Source organism: Sander vitreus, chromosome 16 (genome assembly GCF_031162955.1).
Source record: "Sander vitreus isolate 19-12246 chromosome 16, sanVit1, whole genome shotgun sequence".
Lineage (NCBI taxonomy): Eukaryota > Metazoa > Chordata > Actinopteri > Perciformes > Percidae > Sander > Sander vitreus.
In genome coordinates, this window is record NC_135870.1 from 14,599,665 (window position 1) to 14,622,427 (window position 22,763).

Below are 22,763 nucleotides of genomic sequence, written 5' to 3' on the forward strand. Positions count from 1 at the left end.
TAAGTCGCGTGGTTATGACACAATCGTTAGCCTATTTTTTTTTTTTAGAAAAACGTCTGCTATGGAGCCATAACGTGAAGTACAAGGTAATGGAGCCTTTTATACATTGTTGTGTTTCTTTAGAAATAAACAACGGACAAATAGTCTTTAAACGCTTCAGATGTAAAGTTATTCGCTGTCAAAGTGGCGCCAAAATGAATGGCAGTCAATGGAATGCTAACGGGCAGGTGATGGCTTATTAGCATCAAAATGGCACCATTCGAGGTTCGCGGTCCGAGGAGAAGCTTACCCCCTTGGCTGCTATACATCCATGGGCTGCTCCGGTGTTTTCTAAAAAGGTGCACTAGTCATTATGTCAAGGCTGTTCACACCGAAGCAAAGCCCAGTTAATAACAAACAATACAAAAAAGAAAACGTTTAATACGGTGTCACTTATTTTGCATACTAAGATGATAAAGATCTTTATATACTGTTTATATTGATGAACACAAGACAAAAGCATGGCATCTGTTTCGTGTAGGAGACTTTTGTAGATCCACTGCAAAATCCTGTCTATAAAGCAATAACAAAACTCAAGAAGCTATCAATTGTCTAATATTTAATGGTTTTGAGAACTTTTAGTCTGTATGATATATGCTGAAAACTTAAGATATGTCAAATACTGAAACACATGCTGGTGTGATCCAGTGGGAAAAACTGATTTTAAAAGCTTTAATCCAGATATGTTATTGTTGGAACAGTCAAGTCTATACAAAAATAAATTATAAATGTAGAAAACTTTACACTTAAATGGCGCAAACCTAGATTTTCCAGAAAAGGACAACGCCGCAGATGTCAGTGCAACAAATATTCTATTAATTATATATGAAAATGATTGTAGACCTACTTATACAATACATAAAAAAAATGTCAATCTGTCTTGACATGTTTAATATCACTGCTGATCATTATCTAATGTATTAAACATATCTAAATATAATTTATACTATTGTACTTCAAAATGCTTCTGAATTACAGTATATTCAATAGGCACAACAAATCTTGGAAGTGTTTTCCAGTAATATGCAAATCTATTAAGTGTCAAAGTGGTATTGTTTTTTCATTCCTTGTAACAATCAAGCGTCCTCTGCAGCCACCATCCTCTCGATAGCTGCCCAGTCTATTTTGCTGAGGCTGCTGCTGGCGCTCTCAGAAAGGTTGTCCAGCCAGTCCATTGCTGACACACCAGCTCTGGCACCATCATCCTGCTCATCCAACATTCCAGCCAAAACCTGAAGTGTACAACAATGTATGAAATTGGATAGGGAACCACATCATTATTATTTTCCATCTACAGAAGTCACAAATAGTCTCAGATAAAGGCTAATATGTGATTAATGTGATTCTCACTATGTTAGACTCCTCTGGTCCCAGCAGCCTATTCAATTTAGAAGTGGGCTCCCAAAGGTTCGCCTCTTCTCTCTCTTCCATCCTCGTCTGCTCCCTCAGGATCCCTCTCCCTACAGCAGTACCTCTTAAAGGACCTTTGTTTGGCCCCGTCTTTCTCTGGTGTCCGAGGTGCCCTTCCTCACTCTGGCTGGCTGTGTGCAGTTTAGTGTGGCTCTTTGTGTGTGAGAGCATGCCACGTCTGGTCACCTGAGACATACGGTCCTTTGGCAGAGCAGTAACTAACATAAAATTCACACAAGTTTAGTAAATTCAATATTATTATACAGGGTTTTATCAACACATCATCTCTGTAAGCTTTTTTTTTTTTTTTTGAAAGACACCAATGTTACTGAATATCATTATGATACCTGGTCTATGTAGTCCCAGTCTCGTGTAGTAATCCTCTGAAGGCCGTCCCTGCATTTCAGCAGTCCATGGACGAAGGTGGGGTTGAGCTTGTCCTGACTTAAGACTTCTTTTATCATTGGCAGATACACTGAAGAAAATATTACCTCCATTACTAGCTAATCCAGATGTTTAAAATCAACAGGTTTGGTTCTGTACAGAATATGATCATTGTGGAATAATGAATGAATGATTAATGTTTTGTTCAATTACTACAACTATTCTTTAATGAGACAAGAACCTGGTCATATTACTGTTGCAGGAGATACCTGTGAGTGCTACCAGAGGGTGGAGCAGAGTTGGGTCGTGTAGTTAAGGGCACTGGTGAACCTTCAGTGTCTGAAGAATTGCGTAGTGTTGGGGGACTGGTGGGAAAGTCACTGGCCAAAGAATAGGCTTCCCGGGTCCTCTGGTTGTATTTCTCCAGTAGCATTAACCTATGAAATCAAATTGAAATAACGGTTAAGCATATTATGCAAATGCATGTTTATTGTGAACAGACAATGTAAACAGGTACATACTTTTCTTTATCCTTTCTGGTTCTCCAAATGGCTGCTTGATTCTTGTTTGCTGATTTCTGCAGGGGCAGAGCAAGTGAACAACAATGTGGATTTAATTTTTTTTTTTTTTAATAACATACAATGAAAATCATTTCTAGTAAAGAGGCAAATATATCTCACCACTGTTCCGGAGGTAGTAAAAGGTTTGTGCTCCCTCTCCCTCAGGCTCTCTCTGTGTTTGTGATAAACAGCCAGTCTTTCCCTGTGTTTCCTTCTCATCCAGATCCTCAGCTCTCTCCTCTCATCCTCTGGAAGAACACGTTTCTGCGACATCCAGCTAATTTGTTGCTCTTCCAGCCTGCTAGGGGTCACATTACTTTTAAGCTCAATGATAAATCATAGTCATTTGGACAACACTGAATTGGTAGTAGGTACCATACCTGCTAAGGTGTGCAGTCTGTGAATTGGAGAGATCCAGGTCAGTCAGGGATATATACCCTTCCCTCACCAACTCGTCTAAGATTTCTGCTGTATCGGATAACCCAGTCTGACCCAGATTCTCCTCTGCCCATCTAGAGTTGGACAGGTAGAGGGTATTGTAAATTAGATTTTTAAATCTATTGTAAAATAGAAGAAATAACAGTGTGGTAAGCACATCCACAACAGATAATGTGAGTCATAACATGGTTAATACGATTTACTTAAACCTACACAGGAGATATTCCAGATGCTTCAGTCAGCTGATCTTTCATTTCTGTGGGAGCAACACAAACAGTTTTTTTATTTTTTTTAAATAAATAAATAAATTAATTTATTTATTCGGGACAGTGCACATTAATGAACAATCTAACATTTCTGTAGACTGTAAATGAGCCAGGCTATAGCATAAATGCTAATTTTCACCTGTAGTCCAGAGGCAGGAAGACAACAGTTGAAATAGTAACTTTTAACATTATCACTCTACTGAGAAAATAACCATTTATCTGACTAAACAAGGATAAAGAATCCATCAACATTTTTATTTTAATTATTCATTAACTTAAACAGCAGATGTTTGGCACTATGCCAGCCAATTTTTAAGGTAGTAACAATGTTTAGGAAATGTTTGATTAAATTGCAACTTTACTTGGAGGGGTGTGAAGGTAGGAAGGACCAGCATTGTGACTGTAAGAAGTGGATTCATTTTGAAGGGTACATTCTTCTTCCCGATTCTCTTCTTCCTCTTCAATGGCATGTTCAGTTGAAGTGTCAAGTCGTGGTAGCCATGCTGTTAGAGACAGGGGATGTACAACAGAGTCTAATAGGTAACAATACTACAGTGCTCTATTCAACTTTTACTTTTGTTTTTGGGTTTCAAGGACTTGAAATGTCATTTAAAATACTATGCAGTTCTGGCTATTATTACAGATGATTGAATAGTTGTAGGTCATACCTTGGTGTGGGACAGTCAGTCTGACAGTTTTTTTTACTGCTGTGGTAGTCTTTACATCAGGAGCAAAACCTGGTGTGAGCTTTTCAATAGTGTTCACCAGCTACACAAAGAAAGATATATAACATATATTTGTCAGCCTTCAAAGAACATTTGTAAACGTGGGTGTCATTAATAATATACAGGATAAATAATGAAAAACAACATGCTTATGTACCATCCTGGAGTTGGAAAAGTCCATCTCCAGATAGTCTGCAATGTTCTGTAGAGCAGCCAACTGAGCATCCAGCTCTGACAGGCGGGAGGAGAACCACACTGTAGGAGGTGTGGAGGATGAGGCACTGTGAGGTCCAACGCTTTGGGTCTTTATGGCTTGACAGATTTCAGAGTGAGATGGATATCTGTCCATGTCTTGTGGAGTGATTCTCTCTGGATCCCTAGTGAGCTCAATGTGGCTGAGTGACGGCGACTCCTCAGGGATATCTAGAGTGTACAGCGCAACAGATATTTGGACCAAATTTTAACCAATGGTATTGTGCTTCACCACTGATCTGATAGTATTCAGTATAAATACATAACTGCATTAGACCCTTCAATATATAAAGACATATAAAGACCTGTGTGAGATCTCCAGTGGAGATCCTCTGGAATTGTGACTACGGGTTGTGGATCCGCAGCATCAACACTACCACTCCTAATAACAGAAGTCGCAAGTACATGAAGCTGAGCAGAAGTAGGTGAAGAAGGGCGGATGGAAAGACAGGGTGGCAAGTCCTGATGCAGGTCTTTGTCTTCTAGATCCAAGACACTTATGAACTGGCGGCCATCCAGACCCTGAGAGACAAAGGCAGAGAAACCAAGAAGCCTTCATTAAACTGCCCATTAATTAGGTAAGCCCTTGCTCAAATGCAAGTTTTATATAACAACTTCCAACATGAATGTATGAAGACCATGGTCCCTCCATGAAAAAAAAAAACATAATTCCAATGTATGCTTTTTTTGGATTGAGATCAATTTGTACTAATTATACTGCTTTCTACACACAGAATAGTAGGCACTAATGTATTATGTGTTGTATTCAAAGTGGAACGAAAGACCTATTCAGACATATATTTGGAGTCTAAAAGCACCATTCACAGCTCCTGCTGGGTTCACCTTGTATGTCAGGCCTCTTACCAAATTCTTCTCTGGCTCCTGTGGGGTCGCCTCTGTTCCTTGAGCAAGGCGCTTGTCGCAAAACTGCAGATTCCCTGAACTTTGGGCTGGATGGAGACAACACACACAAACAAATAATGTTTAACTCTTCATTATATCCACAACAAATAAAAAGCAGTTTGCTATCATTGTACCAGGAACTGTATATCCACTTACATTTAGGGCTACTCAAAGTCACAGAGGCAGAAACAGCTTTATCCACAAGGGTGGGAGGACAAGCTGAAAGAAAGATAATCCACGTTACTTTCTCAAAATGTAGGTTTTTGGAAAACATGCACTTGAAACAACCCAGGCAGAAAAAGAGAAATCCAATTTATGTTATACATGTCTTATTGATAATAAAATAAATGCTAAAAACATTTCCTTTCAATTACAAATAAAAGCAACAATTGTGCTATAACAGTACAACTCTGCAAAATCAATATTAACACTGCGTAAACCCAAACTCTTACTTACCTGGGTCTGTGTTGGTGAAAGCATCATGGCACTCTGGGGGTCTTTTACATGTGGAAGCAAAGGCATGGAGCTCAGCTGAAGTGGACACGGCCCTGTCCAATAATGTCTGACCAGTCAGCAAAGAGTCAAAGGACCCTGCGAGTTACAGGTAATTAGAACAACAGATCAATAGACATTATAATGTTCCAAAGTGTCTGGTCAAGACCTACATTATATTGTGCGCAACACATGTAAAACTAAGGGCCAGTAGATAAATTGCTGTGAAAAAGGATTTACAATCTTTGCATCTTTATTCAATCAATGTAAATTTGAAAACTGCAACAATGCAGATTACCGTCCTCCCTTTGAGATGTAGCGATGTGTATTTCTTGCAATTTCTTTGACAAGTAATAAAATAATTAAATTCATTATACCTGTTTTTTTCATGACTGCCTCGAGGTAAACCCTTTCTTTAGTGCTACCAAATGAAGGCAGAAGTATACTCCATAAGAACTTGGGAGGGTCGTGTCAGACAACATCAAACTTCTGATACCAACAATCCGACATTCACACCCACTTCCCACCGGGATTGGCCAGCTGTGAGAAGATGGGTTTGAACTTCCCTCTCAAGTGCTCTTTTTTCATTATTTACACAACAATTTTTGTATCAACACTATGAAAGTCTTTCAGGAGAGACTGTCAGAAAATGTTGGCTGTTAGCTCCATATTTAAATGATATCGCTTCTCCCCTCTCTCTGATGGCCGGCTTTTTACTCTGCAAGTAAAGTGTGGCCACTGGCAACATACTGCATATAGTTAGCTGCTTTTTCTGGTGATCACAATCCGCTTTGGACCTAAACTTTCTTAACATATCAGTTTATTTATGAAACGTGTATTTGACACTAACCAAACTGAGCAAAATTGGCAACATCTCGTCCAGGGGGGAGCTCTTCAGGAGCTGCAGGCTCTTCATTTACAGGCTCATTTGTTGGCTGTAGATATATTAGAACAAACAAATGATAGTGGAATTACACTTAAGCATTGATAGTAGCACAAAATACTTCTTACTAGAATAAATATTTTCCTACCTCTTGTGTAGGGATGATAGACTCATTTGGTCTGAATGTGACCTCTGCTTTTTTTGCCCTCCCCACCTTCTCCTCTCTCCTCTTCTGCCTATAAACAACACACAGAGCGTTTAGTGATTAAGATAAAAAGCTAAAAAAGAAAAGAAAATCAATAACATTGAGACTAATATGCGATTGCCTCTTGCTGGAGTTAGAGCTCGCAGAAGTGGTAGCTCTTCTAGTGCTTTCAAGAGGTGGGTCTACTCTGAGCAACCGCAGTCGAGCCTCTTTAGCAATCTGCCTCCCGATCCCTGAACTTGTTAACTCCTCCATGGACATGAGACGGGTCATTTGTGCTGAAGGTGCTGCCTCGGGAACCATCTGTGGCAGAGACAGATATCTGTACATAAAACTACAATGCAAGATTTAATCATACCCAATTTAGACATCTTGAAAAAATGAAAGTATTGCTTGCCATTTTTGGTCCAGATTCTATATGTAGAAGCTTGATCATAGGTGCGTCTCCCCACCGAGCTGCAATAACAGTAGCGGGCCTGGAAGAAGGTGGTAAGGGTAGTTTGGGGAACGTGGTGTTACTGTGTGGAACAGGCTGAAAGTGCAGTAGACGAATGCCCGGCATTGGTGCAGATGTATGAGCTGGTAAAGCAGTAGGAAGTAGGGAGAACCCTTGCCCCCTAGATCTTTCCGATGTCTGACTCTTGTGTTGAGAGTTCCTGGGAGTTGGATCATGTGGATGATTACAACTGAGTTGTCTTTTTGGAATGGAGGTGGATTGGTCATGGTTTTTAACCTTGTGCTGCTGCGATTCTATAGTTGCAGAGGTTGCAGTGTGAAGCACCTGGGGGCCTTGAGGATGGTGTGGGGCACTCTGCTGGGATAATGGAGGACGGTGAAGCTGAAGTAATTTCAAGCCCAAGACCTGGGGAGCAGGAGCACTATGTATGCTATCATTAGAAGGCAGTAACACCGGGGCACTGTGAAAAGCATGACTGGTGCCAGTAGTGGCCAGAAGCCCCTGTGAGGGTGGGATTAACCTCCTGCTCTCCTGAAACTGGATTTCTGGTGACACTGCCTGGACAGAGAGTGGCTGCATTTCCTGAAGAAACAAAGAAAATTGTATTCAGCTTGGTTTCACTGAGATTATTGTTTACATAAAAGCACAATGTGTCACAACTTAACAGAACACGTGAGTAATACCTGATAATTTACTCCTGCACCATTAGCATTGGAGGGTAGATTCCTGATGGTGTGATGCTGGCTGCCTGTTGGAGAGGTTTTCCCTGAGCTCTGGGTGGCAGGCTGGTCCGCAAACATGCATACCGGGGTCTGACTGAACTGAGGGTTGTTGGATCTTGGATCTAGCACACGTGCTTGTGTCTGAGGTGGCACAGAAATAGTGGTTTGCATGGGTGAGGCATCTGGTTGAGGGATGAAATTGGTAGCATAAGATGATGGCACATCAGGGTGTGAGGTGTTCATGTTAGACTGGGTCAAAGAAGAGCTCTGCTGGGCAAGTTGCAGGTTAGAAAATGAAGCTCCCAAAACCTCCATCAGGCTCATGTAGTTGATATGCTGTAATGAAGGACAAAACACTTCAGATCAGAGTCAATCTAAAGAGTCAGTTGAGTGCAAACCTTTCCTTTTGGTTAATCTGTTTTTACCTGAACCAATCTGAATAAGTCTTCACCCAGACGCTGTCGCATTTGTGGAGTCTGATTGGATAGCGGCTGATGGGGGGCTGTGGAATCTGCAGTGGGTGCACCAGCTGTGGAGCTTTGTGGCCGGAGGCTTGGATGATCCACAGGTGTGTTGGGGAGCAGCATTCCAGGTGAATCAGAAGGCTCTGCGTGGGCTGCTGCCTCAGGCTGGACAGTAGGATGAGCTTGGGGCTCTGGGTGTGGGGGGTCTTGCAGTCTTTTAGCTCGACTGTGGCTTAAACAACAAAACAGGCACCCAATGCCAACAACGATTGTGTATGTTTGCATGTTGAATGTATGAAATAACTCAGCAGGAATTGTGTTGTATTCTATTTCTATAATGTCTAACTACAACTATCATTAACATTACATCATTACATAACATGGTAAGGCTTAACATCTCAAAGAATTATGCAATAATGAGCAACATTATGCTATAATCTTGGCACTGACTTAATGCAGTAATAGCTCTCCTTTTACACATTCAGGGTGCGCACTTGCAAAGTAAATAAGTTTACTTTAAAAACTTACAAGGAGGTGGAGCTGGACAAGTCTTCAGCATTTTCTGAGAATTCCAGGTCTGCAAGCTTTAAACTCTGCAAAGAACAGAGACAACAGTTTTGTGTGCTTTGACATCATTGATGATACAAATGAAGAATGGGAATCCTGAATGGTAATATTCACCGTTTCAGGCGTGCAGATGCCTCCAGAGATGGTCCTATTGGAAACAGTGGACGACACTTCCAAGCCCTCACTGTCACTGCTTTTGCCTACAAATATCAAACACATCAATTAATATACTCTCTTATAAGAGTCTGCATTACAGTAACTTTGATGGCCCAAGATAACTTAGGTAGTCTACCTTCTTTTTCAGGTGTAACATCCAAGTCATCGAGAGATGGTTGTTGTGAACTGGATTGTCTCTGCTGAGCATCAAAGGTCAGGTGATCCTGGTCATTAGGGAGAGGTGTCCTGTGGAATGTCAGTTCTTTTGGTTCATCTGTGTGAGAACCACTGCAGGGAAACAAATAATATATAACTATAGTAGGTTATTCATATTTACAGTAAAACTGGACGGAACTCTGCTGTTTTATATGAAACTGGTCAGGACATTAAACCATGTCAAATGATGAATCAGTACAAAACAAACATCAAACTCTAAATTATACATTATTACCTATTTACACACTTTTTTTTTTTATTTTGCCTGTTGCATTTTTTACATTACCACCATATGTCCAATTACTGTCATTTGTTATATAAATGCAATAATAAACCATTGTAAATAAAAACATGGGGCACTCACATTGACAGTTCTCCTTGCTGTAGATTGTGATAAAAACCAGTGATGGGAGTGTTGGCTGATCCCGGGTAACCTGTATCAACACTGCTCTCTCTCTCCAGCTTCCTATCCACCTCAGCTTGCAGCACAGGGGCTACAGTCCATTGGGCTTCTGGAACTCGGATGTGGGCACTGTAGCGGTCAGTCCCAAGTAGAGCAGTGTACCTGTGCTCAAGCAAGCTGAGAGAAGTGAGGACAGCAGGCGCTGAGGCTTTGACACGGATCACTACTCCTTCATCAGCTGTTCCTCCATCCCCTCCTCCCCTCTCTTTCTTCTTTTTGCCATGATGTCCTAGTAGCAACCTCCTATCAGCCCAGCGTACCATCCACTCCAGCAGCCTGCCCAGCTCTGGAAACCGAGCCTCTAATTTAGGGTCCAAACCCTGCTGCAGTTCAATCACTGCCTCCACAGAGGTTGAGGAGCCAAATATCACGCTGTCTGAAGGCTGGCCCGTGGGAAAGGCACTTTGAACAGGGCTAGTTTCAGAACCAAAGAGCCCTCCCTTCATTCTTTGCCTTAAATGCCTCTGCTGTCTGAGACCAAACAAACCTTTTGGCCTGCCAGTTCTCAGGCCAGGAAGAGAGGTGACAGAAAGACTAGTTCTGGATACAGGAACTTCACTCCAGATGGAGGATGTTTGCAGATCGGGTGTTGCATCCTTTTTCACTGGCTTGTAGCAGCAGCCGGCTCTGAACACTGGAGGATCATTGCCCAAGTGTTTTCTCGCTGGATGGTGCACATCTCTTTGACGGCGATGAACCGTAGTGAGCACATCAAAGGTGAGAGAATGCAACTCTCTCTCCCGCAGCTGGGAGGAGAAGCACTTCAACAAAGGTAGTTCACTGTCTGAGTCCCTTCCATCAGCACTATCCTTCTCTAACACGTAGCTGAGGAAGAGCTCCAGGAAATTTAGATACTCATCATCTTCCAGTTCAAACTCCCAGGTGCCAACCACTGGTAGGGAGGGCTGCTCATTCTCCTTGGCATTCCCTGGCCTACTCTGCTCCTGAATGACGCTTTCAATCTTAGTAGCCGTCTTCTTTGCATGTTCTCTGCCTCTTACCTTTTTTGCTTTTTTGCCCCTGCAAAGAACAACACAGAGCACAGAATAAGCCACAACACAGATACATGATACCTCAGTGTAATGATAGTGGTAGTATTCTACGCTGGCTACCTTGTTGTTGCCCTGCTATGCATTTCAGGAGAGATATCTTCAGATGTATTATCCACTGTGTCTCCATCACTGTAAACTGGGGGGAAGCCACAGTCAGTTAAGGTGCTGGCGCTCAAACTTGTGCCCAGTGAGAGTTGCCGTAACACGGCCATCCCATGTTTGCTTCCCCTGTCCTCCTCTTCCTCCTTTTTCTCCCACATATGGAGCTCAGGGGCTGCCAGGTGCCTCGTCAAACGCCCAAGATGTTTTCTCCTCTGCCTGAATTTGTCTTGAATCACAATCATCATCAACTCGTTGATCTCCTGTTTTTCCCCCTCTAGAAAACAAACAGAATAACATTTATAAATACATCACATATGTTTAGGAAGTCATGGATAATACGTAAAAAATACATTATCCTAAATCCCTCACTCAAAGGAATACACAAAGCTTTGAGGATTTTAAACCATAATAGCATATAGAGATCATATGTTACCAACACTAATCTAATGACCCGGCAAATCACCATAAGAAATAATCTCTGGGGTCGTCACAAGTTTTCATTACATTCTTCATAGAATCAATATTTAAAATGTAACCATCAGGTAAGTCAAATAAAAAAAACTGCATTCCTACTGTTTAAGTTCTGTTTAGTGCCTTAAAGCAACTTGTTAATGAACAGAGGTGTTCGTACCAAGGACATTGCATCGCCTCAGTCTCTGCAGCAGTGAGTTGTACTTCTCTCTCAGAGGGACTCTGACAGACTCTTCCTCCTCTGGGAAGGCTCGTACCAGCGTGTCTGCCACCTGAGAAGAAGAACAGGCAAGTACGATACATTTACTCACTTAACGTCATTCTGTTTTACTTTGATAAACACTGTCTGTGTAAGAAAAGGCAAGAACAAGTCATATCACCAGAGAGAGAGGAGGAAGTTCAGACACAAGGCTGAGCAGTATGTCCTGGAGGATCTCCTCAGCATTAAGGAAACAAGAGAAAGGCAGGAACCGACAGGCCCAGCGGAGAGCATCAACACAGGTAGATCTCACTTCGGAACCAACAGGGATCTTAGAAACACAAATACACACATCATAGGGCATCTATGGCTGAAGATATTTATACATAACCATGTTACACAATTAAACACTAAAGGAATACCTGTTCATCTCTACAATGCTGTCTGGCGGCCTGATACTTCCTGCAGGAAATGGAGAGCTGGTCCCTAACATGAAGCATCCAGCACAAACCACACAGCTCCCTGAAACAGACTTGTGGGAAAAATATAGTCAAAAAGTACTACCTGAAAGTAGATCATGGATTATGATATCCGCAATTCACTGAGTTGTGTCTTACTAATAGTTTGAATGGTGTCAGGGTCCAGGTGACTGTCTTTTTTAGGCCCCTGTCTGAAGAATCCACTACGGGTGACGAACTTCACCAGGCCCTCTGGGAAAGCCTTTTCTTCTTCAGCGGCTGATAGATAGCAGTACTTCTTCCTGATCTGAAAACAACATCACATATTTGCACTATTTATTTCCTTTTTGCATGATGAACCAATTAAAGTGTAGTAAAAAGGAAAATATTTTTGTTGTCAAAAAAAAGCTTGTATTTTGCAATGCATGAAATTGTAAACAAAGAATGTCAGTTATGTCAGCCTCACTTGGGGACCTTTAATCCTCTTATTAAACTGATAAATACCCTTTAGTCCTAGAAAGTACCTTGTGTAGTATGTGTCTGGCACGGTGCAGATGGCTGATGTACCACTGGGCAGCAGGATGGCAACAACGTGCAGATCTCAGAAGTAACAGTAATCTTTGGAGAACTGCAGACACTTTGTGGCGTGATGCAACTTCTGTAAACTGCCCTATTGTCCCTATTGGGTCCTAAGCACGCACAGACACACACACACACAATTTAATTATAGAATATATATGTAAATGTACTGTATGTAAAGGTTAATCTTCTATGTTATGAACCTGTGTGTTGGGGGATGGCTGAGGGCAATAAAGAGGTGGGGAAGGCAGATACAGTCCACTGGGCACCAACAGAGGCAGGCAAGAACACAGGTCTTTGGCTGTGTCCAGCAAGGAAGACAATGGTGAAGACATAACATTTACTCCAGCCATGACTGAAGCCTTCAGAATGTCCTGTATAGAAACCTGTAACAAGTCCCAGTCTTCTCCTTCTGAAGGGTCTAGTAAAAGGAGTTGAGACAAAGCATAGATTAAAATCAAAGGGTTCTACATGCATTGTTGACTTCTTATGACTGTCAGGTCTCACTAACCTGTAAAACTCTTGTCACCATCGTTATGTCTGCGCTCTTGGGAGTCAGACTTATTGCCAAGAAGACACTCCAACTCAACCTGAAAAATGCTTTCTGGTTTTAAAGATTTTGGGAGGTGGAACTCTCTCCTCCTGAGCCTGTCATAAAAGATGTCACAGAGATGTTCATGAAAACAAACATATTTTATATTCTAGTGAATACATTTCATTCACTCCCTGATTATAATGTATGCTTTCACACTGACCAAGTGAAGTCAAAGTGGTCAGTGCAGTAATTGGTATAGGCCAGGCTCAGAGAGGCGGCTGTCTTCCAGTCACCAAGATGATAAGCCAACCACACAGTCTCAGGAAGCAGACCCCCTAACAGAAGCAGGTCCTGGGCATAATCTACTGTCCATACTTCTGACAGTTGCTGTTGTCGCACTGCTTTAGCCACCTCCACCTGGCACAGTGGCACCAAGCGCCCAACACTAGCAGCTGAGAAAGAACATGTTACCAAATAGCAATACATTAAGAAATTATCTTTTTAACTGACAAATAATTATGGAAACAAACCATGAGGTAGATGTAGGGGAGGCAGGATGGCCACATGGTGGGGGGGCAGGATGTAGAGGGGTTGGTTGGTGAAATAAGAGCCCATAAATCTCCCCAGGGTCTGAACCACAGCACAAGCTGCGTCACTGTGAAGGTCCATCGGCAGCCACGGGCAAGGAAGAGGGTCTGCTGCAGGGCATAAAGGCAGAGCTACTAGTTAACTTAAGCGACTATGAACATGGAATATCAGTTATTTCTATAACAGCTATGCTGAGAAGGGCATTTGTGAAGCAGCAGAATGTGCTAACAAAAAATCTGCAGCAACTATGTCAAACTATTGATCAGCAGGGAGCAAAATCACAGTTGCATTGCATTGCAGGACATGTCATTTAGCTGACGCTTTTATCCAAAGCGACTTACAATTGCTATATATGTCAGAGGCACGCCACTGGAGCAACTATGGGTTAAGTGTCTGGGACACATTGGTTGATGTATCTCAGTGGGAATTGAACCCAGATATCCCACTCGAAAGGCATGTGTCATATCCACTGTACCATCACCACCCACCACCCAGTTTATAGCACCTGGATTAATTCATTCTTTGCAGACTGATTAGTACCAAAAAATATTAACAACATTCCCCCATTCAATATCATAATTTTTAATATAATTTTTTTTAAATTAAACGTAATACCTAATACTACCACTACTATTACTATGATGTTATAGTTTACTATCTGGCGGGTGGGCGGGGCGAGGGTCATGGTAAATGCTATTCCCATTGTACTTTTTGTACTGATTGTCCTCTATGAGAAGAAAAGGAAAACTCAATAAACATAGTAAAAAAAAAACATCTCCCCCATTCACCACATTAATAATTTAGAAAGAGAGGACATCCCAAAGGAGGAAAACATCTTTTGACCACACAGCCTGGACAGTTAGACATTCAAAGCCAACTCAAAGGCCAGTATAACATACAGTATTGAAACCTTTTGAGATCTCTCAGCACTGCATGACATATCAGTATGTAGGAGCTATTTACAACTTGATTCCATTAGCTGACTCACACATGAAAGCCCTCTAAAAGACTACGGAATTATTGACCATTGCTGACCTGTTATGCAGGTCATGCGGTCCTCCTGGTGTCCAGCCCTGTGCAGAATTAGGCGGGCCATGTGGTCCCCCAACTCCTGGGCTTCTCTCAGACGGTACTGGGAAAACAGACTGTATAGGAGTGCCAGACAAAGCCGTGTCTCCTTGAAGACACTACGATCACAGCCTATAAGAAAGACATATGATTACCATTTTAGAGTGAATGTGACCTTGTGGTGTACTTCATTAGAAAAATTGAAGCAGTGGTTCTTACTTTTGTTACTCTCCTCACAAATTTGTGACCGCCATGTATCGGCACTTTTTGGGTATGAGCCACACAGAAATAAATGTTCACCTAGGGGGAGAAGAGTGAAATACTAAACAACAATTATTATTCAGACATATTTAGACAGAACTCTAAAAGGTTTTCTTCAATTTGAACCACAGTTAAACTATTTTGCATATGGTTTGTTTTAAACTACATAATTTATTTCCTGTAGCTGGTGCAATAACCATAGTTAGATAAATAATCATTTTGCTACAGACCAGGGCAACTCAGCAGTACAGGCCCCTCCTCTAGCCTTTCTCCTGTAGCCTGCAGAGCTGTTTGGATCTGGGACATGATGACAGACACCTGTTGCTGTTCCTCCTCCCAGCCATCACAGCCTTTAAAGCTTTTCAGTTCCTCCATATACTGCTGGGTGACCTTATAGACCCACTGCCACACTCCCAACAATCTGAAAACATGACATGCAATGACTAAGACTGGCATCCACGATAACAAATAACTGACTGACTATTTCCTGATAAACAGTGACACATAAAAAGCCAGAGAGATGGTCTGTACCTGCTGGATGGTCGCTGGGGAACAGGTCGTGCCTGATGTACAAAACTGGATTTCTCTTCCTTCTCATCCTGTAACAGAGGCACATAATGTGCATCGGAAGGCCAGAGCTGTTGTGGCTGGGAAAGAGATTCCTTCTCTGCAGAGGACCAGACAGTTCTTTGATGCAGGGTGTAGGTGTGATCAAGAGAATCAGAGAACAGCTCCAAGATAAGCATGACTGTGGATAGACTATGAGAAGATAACTGACAGTGACCAGTCTGGTGGGAGTCAGGGTGAGGGGTCAGTAGGAGACGTACCAGCCGTTTACTGAGGTCTACCATCAGCCCCAGGCAGCAAGGCCCATCTGAGTGACTGCTATCCCAGGGAAGAAAAGACAAAAGGGCTTTGAGAAGTTGCAGAAGGCAAGTAGGAACTGAGGTATTCTTTTTCCCTGTGTGGACCTCGGAGCGGGGAATCAAATGGAGTAAAGCAGCAAATCGCACCACACAGTAGAGGGTATGCTTCAGCAGACGAGTTCTGTTTTCCACAGCATTTCCTAGAGACATGCCAAAAGCCCAAGCTGTTAACAGCTTAGTCTGGATTTTTCCAAGTTCACAATGAAGAAAAGGAGTCTTCCTCTCTGTTTCAACAAAGTCCTTTTCATACCCTGGACTAGTAACAAGTCCAGTGTCAGTGTGTGTGTCCAGGGCGTGGAGTGTGTCAAACATCGAGGCAAACTCCAGACGGCCGCCATCCTCAACATGAGAACCAGCAGGTGGCCCATCTACATCAGAGTCATCCTCAAAGAAAGTCTAGGAAACCACACACACAAACAGCAGGTTACAGACACCAAACATAAGTGAATCAAGCAACTAATACAGCAGCCATGACACATTATTACTCAGGGTAATCACATGCACTATAGTAATTAGATTTTCACTGTAAGCAGTAATCTGACATCCAAAATTGCTATGTAAACAGAGAAGGCTGCATTTTTGACAAATTATAAGACAAGGGGATATAAACTTTAAGACACTGAGAATATGTAAATGCTGGTACAAAAATCGATGGTAGGAAATGTGATTTCTAATCTGCTTTTTACCTTGATGTAAATGTAGCCCGTCAGTGTATATAGCCTACACAGGAATCTAAAGCTATACATTTCTCTTTTCTTTCCTTTTTTTTTTAAGATAATTTTTTGGGGACTTTTCCCTTACTTTGATAGTGACAGTGGATAGACAGCAAAGGTGGGAGAGAGATGGGGGTTGACACGTAGCAAGGGGCTGCAAGTCGGATTCGAACCCGGGCCGCTGCAAAGGACTCAGCCTACATGGAGTGCACGCTCTTACTGGGTGAGCTAGAAGTCACCACAAGCTATACATTTCTAGTTTATCAACTATGTGACCGACCTGTACTTTTTCAAGAAGCTCCTTGGTACCACCCAGTGTCCCTTGATCCTGCAGGAAAAGTGGCAAAGTGGATCCATCTGTGGCTGCTGAAATGACAGAGTCTGCGGTGTTGGGTCCACGTGTAACAAGGCTGCTGTCAAGATTAAGGCAAGATAGGGATTCCAACCATGCCCTCACATGAATCTGAAAATAATGAATGTGAGGAAACCATATTATCAAAAATAGTCCTGTAGAAAGTACATACAAAGCTGAAGCTGATCCCTGTTCCCACTTCTAGAAGTGCCTGGTTCACCACCTGTGATTTATCCAGTATCCGACTGGCCTTCTCAAGGTCCATGCTTGCGTCCTTTAGAAGTGTTGTCAGCAACAGGGCAGGAGAAGGCCTATCTAGCACCCTCATAACTGTGGCCATGTAGCCATCAGACACAATGAGATACATGAGCCGTGGATGCCAGGTCACAGAATACCGCTGCCTCAGGACATCCCGCACAGACAAGCTGGAGCTGGACAAAGAGGCCGCCTCTTTACCTGCAGACATTGGTGCCCTGCAAAGGGGAAAGGATATATACTTTTTTTTTTTTTTTTTTATCACCGACATATTCATGCTGAAACAATTAATTGATCAATCGATTAGTCGATCGCCAACTATCAACTTCTTTGATAAACAAATAATCGTCATTTTTCCAGTCAAAATACAAAAACACTCCTTTGTTTCAGCTTCTCAGAGTGTGAGGATTTGCAGATTTTCTCTCAATCAAGCTAGTAATCAGCAGAATAATCGATAATGGAAATAATTATCATTTGCAGCTTATAATATATATAATTAAACATTACATGTTGGATATATATGCTTCAATTCTTGGGACAATAGAAAAGAGAGAGGCAATGACTCGGCTCTCATGGTGAAAAGTGAAAGTGAAGCAATCAATAGCAAAGATGACCACAGATGAGATTAGAGAATTAAGGATAAAGAACATCAGCAAAAATAAATCAATAACTTGTTACAAGGGCTAATAAGTGATGTAGGGTATACCGGTAAGTGACAAGAGGGTGCAGGGGTAGGAAGTGTGCAGGCCCAAAGTCAACATTGCAACCGCAGCTTGTTAGAATGAGAAGCCCCCCAAGGCGAGCTAACATAAGAAGGGAGCCTCTCTTCAGAACACAGGCCAGGAAAAGACCGCCTGGTGACCAGCTCACACTGCTCACCCAGTAGGACCTAAAACAGAAGATATGCAAAGTCCATTTCTAAATATATACACACTGTACATCAGGGCTTCTCAAAGTCTGGACCAAGGTCCGCATCCAGACCGGACGGAAAGTCAATTCGGACAAAAACGTTGAAAAAGGTGTCAAAAACATCGAAAAATGCTTACAAAAAACCGGACAAAACATTGGAAAGAAGTCGAAAAAAACGACCTAAAAAAAAAAACTACAAAAACGTCCTCTTACTGCATGAAGCTTAAAATAAGATACCGTTGGGTACCGGTTTCAAATTTCATGTAACGATACCCAAATCAGTACAAAAGTTGAACAGGAAAACCGAGAACTCAACATGAATATATGTTGCTCAAAAGTTAAAAGTGAGTTGATTAAATGTTATTTTGTTATTGCCAATCGTTCCGGATCTCTGACCTAGAATAAAAATTGGATGCGGACCTTTGAGTGATACGTTTGAGAACCCCTGCTGTACATCAAAGATTTGAAAGTAGTTTTTATGACAGATGGCATTCTGATGATGCCACACACCCTTTGGTAGCAAAAATGTCCTGGTGTCTTATATCTTGGCAGTCTTAATACAATTGTATATTGTGATATTGTTGGTGATGTCCCATTTTTATTCATGCATACCGTACCTTATGTATTTAGAGGGGATCTCCATTTTCTTACTTCCACATCCTCCGAGGCCACTTGATATGGAGACAAAATTCTGTGTGCTCACAAAGAGGACCTGTGTAGCCTGCATTCAACAAGAGGAAATATAAATCTTGATTTACATTTCTGAAAACAAACATGTGAAAATGTGAAAAAAGAGATAGACAGGCCAAATGCTCACCTTAGGCTGTCTCTGGTTCAGCACGATGGCTAACAGGCGCCCATCTGGGGAGAAAGCTGGCAACAAGGCCCCTCTGGACTTCACTGGTTGGCAGGGCGGCTTGAGACGAGACATGTGGTATGTCTTGGTGGCCCACTGTATGCTGTATCCCACAGAACTACAAAGAGAAATGTGTACTTTTAACTACTGTAATACTCAATAAGTTCTGTCTTTTACATAGACCTGCTCACTCACCCCACTTTCACATGGCCATCTTCCCATTGGATTTTCAGGCAAGTGATGACTAACTTCTTCCCAGATGTGAAAACAAAGGCTGATAAGCAGGCATCACCCATACACTAAGTTTGGAGAAAAATAAAATGAGAGATATATTTTTTTTAAATGGATAAAATGAAAATCAGAAATGGAGTGCAGGTCTGTATGACACAATATGTCCAACATATATTATTTTCATTATACAGACCTCTGTCTTGGTGAAGATGGTGTGATGGGATGCTTCTTTGTCTTTTGAAGAAGGCAGAATGGAGTCTTCAACGGGCTGTATATGTGCCCAGTGTCCCTTGACTAAGCCATCTCGTACCCCCGTCAAATCCCTGACATCTATACACTCCCACAGGAACACTTGCCCTGTAATGGCTACCAGGAGCACACGCATCCCATCCCCTGAAACATGGAGTGACAGTTGTCTGGCGTTCCCTTTGAAAACATAGACACATAAATCCAAGGATTGAGGTTTTAATATTTCATGTAATAACTGGAACCAGGATACTCTATGATCAGCTAAGGTTAAAAAGAAACCACCCGCAAACCGGCCATTGTTATTTCCAGGATAAAATATGGAAGCAAATACTTGCACATCTCAGGTCAAGAATGCACCTTCCCACATCTTCCAAGTGAGTGTATGTTACAGTCTCACAGTAGAGAGAATGCATATACATGTACATATACCTGTACCGTGCATACCTTGAATGGCAGTAGTTATTTGAACTACTTCTGGGACTGCTGCAGCAGTCTTCAACAAGTCTTTATCCCTGTTCCACAGAAACAGCTCTCCTGAGACCAAAAGTCCACAAAGCCACATACCTGAAACCCAAGAGACAAGAAATGTATTCTCAGTATTGTCAGGTGGCATGTGTTTTGCTTTGAGTTTACACAATATAGTTACCATTGTTGGATGAAGCCATTGTCACCACACTGTTGAGCAAAGGATGGAGTTTAGGAGTCCTCTTCTTGGTGCGACCAGACACCATGTTGATCTCACTGATCCGTTTGTCATCTAACAGGAACACAGACTCCTTCTCCTGAAGAGAGACATGACACAAAGTCACTGTCATGTTTTCTGACAAGGAAAGCTAAGTTTTAGTGTCGCTGGCTGAAATGCTTTTTACTGTTTTCACCTTCCCAAGCCAACAGAATCGCGGCCATGGTTTCTTCCGTTTGATGCTGGATGACAAAACAACGTCCAACGTTAGCTCCATGTTTAAAAGACAGCATCAGTTCTTCCTCTTGATTATGCCCTCAGGAAGAGTTTATCGAGATTGCAGGATCCCACTAGTCAAGCAAGACAATATACATATGTAGGTTAGCTGACAAGCAACAGTTTTATTTGCTACAATGTAACGATTTTGATTAGCTAGCTACGTAACGTTAACTAGTTAGAAATATGTGATGGAATCCTTATATGTTTACAGCAATGCGTGACATTTACTGGCAATGTTAAAGTGTTAATAGCTAATGTTATCCATTGTTTGAACCAACACAAAACATCGCTAATTTTAACTAGCATTAGCCACCTAGCTATTGTTGCTTACTGCGCGGAGCATTGGTCTCGAAAAAAGTCTTACCTGAGCAATTAAACTACATTGGTTGTACTCAAATGTTATGCTCACATCATTTGGTTGCGGGGATGTTAATATAGCTATGCTATGTTATGTTGTTCTGTAGCTAATCATAAAATATTTCGAAACTCCCTCCCCTTCAGTAGCCAGAATTGTTTCCCATGATCCTCTTGGCAACGCGTTGCTGTGGAAACGTATATAAACCTAAAGATGTAGCCGACGCCTTGTTGGGGGAATAGTGTGTGATTTGTGCCCTCTGTTAAACCCCGTGACCCGAAACATTACAAAAATGTATTATTTCATTTGTGGGGTTTATTAAGCGTGATGTCTACCTAAAGCTCGTGGTGAACTGTGTTACTTTATTTTTGAGCACTTCACTAAATATAATCTTCTTGACAGTTTACAGGACGTTACCGAGTTTAACTCTAGACTGATGAGTGATGGGGCTTTTGTTGCCACTCCATTATGGGGCAGCAATTCAGAGCCACTTGAATTTGCTGTGGTTTTGTATGCAAGATGGCTTTAATGATTCCCTACAGAATCCCTATTGAAGAGGTCATGTGTTTTTTTTTGTTTTTTTTACACACACTCAAGGGGCAACAGGAGAAAAAAAGGGCAGGGCATGTTGACACAATGGTATGGATGGGATGCACAAACACAATAAACAAAGGCAGTTGCGAGTTGGGTTGACCTTTACAGAGCTGTGGAGATAGCTCTGGCAATGCGAGACTAGGTTGGCCTTAAATTTAACTATGGACTATTTAAATTGACCATATTGTTGCACATCAGGTTAATGCTGTCTTTTGAACTTTTGAACCCATCACACTCAAAGGCTAAGAACTTTGATTCAGTTGATTGTGTACCATTATCTTTAAGCAAATTCTGTATGGTGGTCTTTGTGATCAATGTAGAATGTCATACTCCAAAAAGACTCATAATACTCAAAGACAACTGGCAATGTGTAGTGCACTGCACATTCACAGATGCTTCAGAATATTGCTGCACAAGCATACTGTTACCAGCAGATGGCAATGCTACAACAGACATTATACTCAGCATAGCAAAGTGTTTGCGTTCACGTGAAAGCCAGTTCTGACTAGAGCAGAAGAGATCACTGTGGTAGATAAACAGTGGCATAGAGGCTTTTTGTACTTTGCCTCTGGGCTATTGCAGATCTCTCTCCACAAGGTCAATTTTCTCTGAAGAACATGCAGGCCTATTAACTATCTGAATGTTTGTGTGCAGTAAATCAGTACTCTTACTGAGTAAGTGGTCCTCCTCACCATTAACATGCTATGGGTTGTGTGAACTCTCAAGCAATAAGGTCTCTTATTGGCTTGTCACAGAGAGTTATTAGGTTTGCCCCCCGGGCCCCTGCTGGTATTTAATTACCCTTGTACTCTCTCCTTTTCATCATGATGAAGATGGCAGCTGCAGGCATTGCCAATAGGTGAAAGAGGAGACTTCACCAGACCTTAATTGGTTCATTTGCCTCTGCCTGCCAGGCGCAGATGGAGCTCTTTATTACTGTCACTGCCAGGTACATTCTGGTCTGATGAGAACCATCTTAAGAGGCAGAGCTTGACATCCTATGAGGACATGATGACCTGACCAAAACAGAATGATAATCAGGATGAGAGTAGTTCAAGAAACAAACAGTTACAGCTCTATAAAGACTATGTTCAATCATAATATTTGTCAATATTTGTCAATAATTAGTTTAGTTTTTTCAATAGAGCAAGACTACCAAGATATTGTCATGCTTATGAGCTTATTGTTTAATCGAGCTGTGTCCAGGATTTCAATTGCACCCCTTGCATCATTCCTCAATGAGGCTTTTTGTATACTAGTAGCTGAGTGTGTGTGTGTGTGTGTGTGTGTGTGTGTGTGTGTGTGTGTGTGTGTGTGTGTGTGTGTGTGCGTGGACATCGTTCATCGGTAGCATAAAGTAGTATTAGCTATTTGCATCATTGAAAAGAAATAAACTGTATTTCCACACAAATCATTTCTTAATTTGGTAATCACTGATCATAACCCA

The 22,763-nt window shown here is 41.8% G+C and overlaps 1 protein-coding gene across 9 annotated transcripts; it reads right to left on the reverse strand.

The window, feature by feature from the left end:
- Positions 1–585: 585 nt before the first annotated feature.
- cplane1 (ciliogenesis and planar polarity effector 1) lies at positions 586–20,890 on the reverse strand. 9 transcript variants are annotated; one of them, XM_078270711.1, is made up of 50 exons: positions 20,732–20,890; positions 20,285–20,438; positions 20,053–20,188; positions 19,851–19,970; positions 19,351–19,550; positions 19,122–19,225; positions 18,888–19,044; positions 18,688–18,791; positions 17,868–18,050; positions 17,130–17,379; positions 16,835–17,017; positions 15,447–16,237; positions 15,146–15,336; positions 14,874–14,954; positions 14,622–14,786; positions 13,529–13,696; positions 13,219–13,450; positions 12,975–13,111; positions 12,667–12,884; positions 12,409–12,573; positions 12,044–12,191; positions 11,849–11,958; positions 11,608–11,757; positions 11,388–11,499; positions 10,715–11,030; positions 9,504–10,622; positions 9,060–9,211; positions 8,882–8,967; positions 8,729–8,793; positions 8,162–8,432; positions 7,698–8,072; positions 6,955–7,596; positions 6,679–6,860; positions 6,501–6,588; positions 6,320–6,404; positions 5,434–5,568; positions 5,134–5,196; positions 4,918–5,024; positions 4,380–4,596; positions 3,980–4,245; positions 3,766–3,865; positions 3,460–3,600; positions 3,045–3,087; positions 2,774–2,905; positions 2,514–2,709; positions 2,355–2,410; positions 2,103–2,270; positions 1,797–1,924; positions 1,390–1,667; positions 586–1,271 (listed from the first exon to the last, which is right to left on the reverse strand). In XM_078270711.1, exons 2-50 carry the CDS (start codon positions 20,363–20,365, stop codon positions 1,116–1,118), a joined length of 9,753 nt encoding a protein of 3,250 aa, XP_078126837.1. In that variant the 5' UTR covers positions 20,366–20,438; positions 20,732–20,890; the 3' UTR covers positions 586–1,115. The 9 variants fall into 9 exon arrangements, with proteins under 9 accessions (XP_078126837.1, XP_078126839.1, XP_078126831.1 ...); XM_078270713.1 differs by having other exon boundaries at positions 2,514–2,694; positions 4,939–5,024; positions 13,529–13,693; positions 19,351–19,583; XM_078270705.1 differs by having other exon boundaries at positions 13,529–13,693; positions 19,351–19,583.
- Between the last annotated feature and the right edge of the window lie 1,873 nt (positions 20,891–22,763).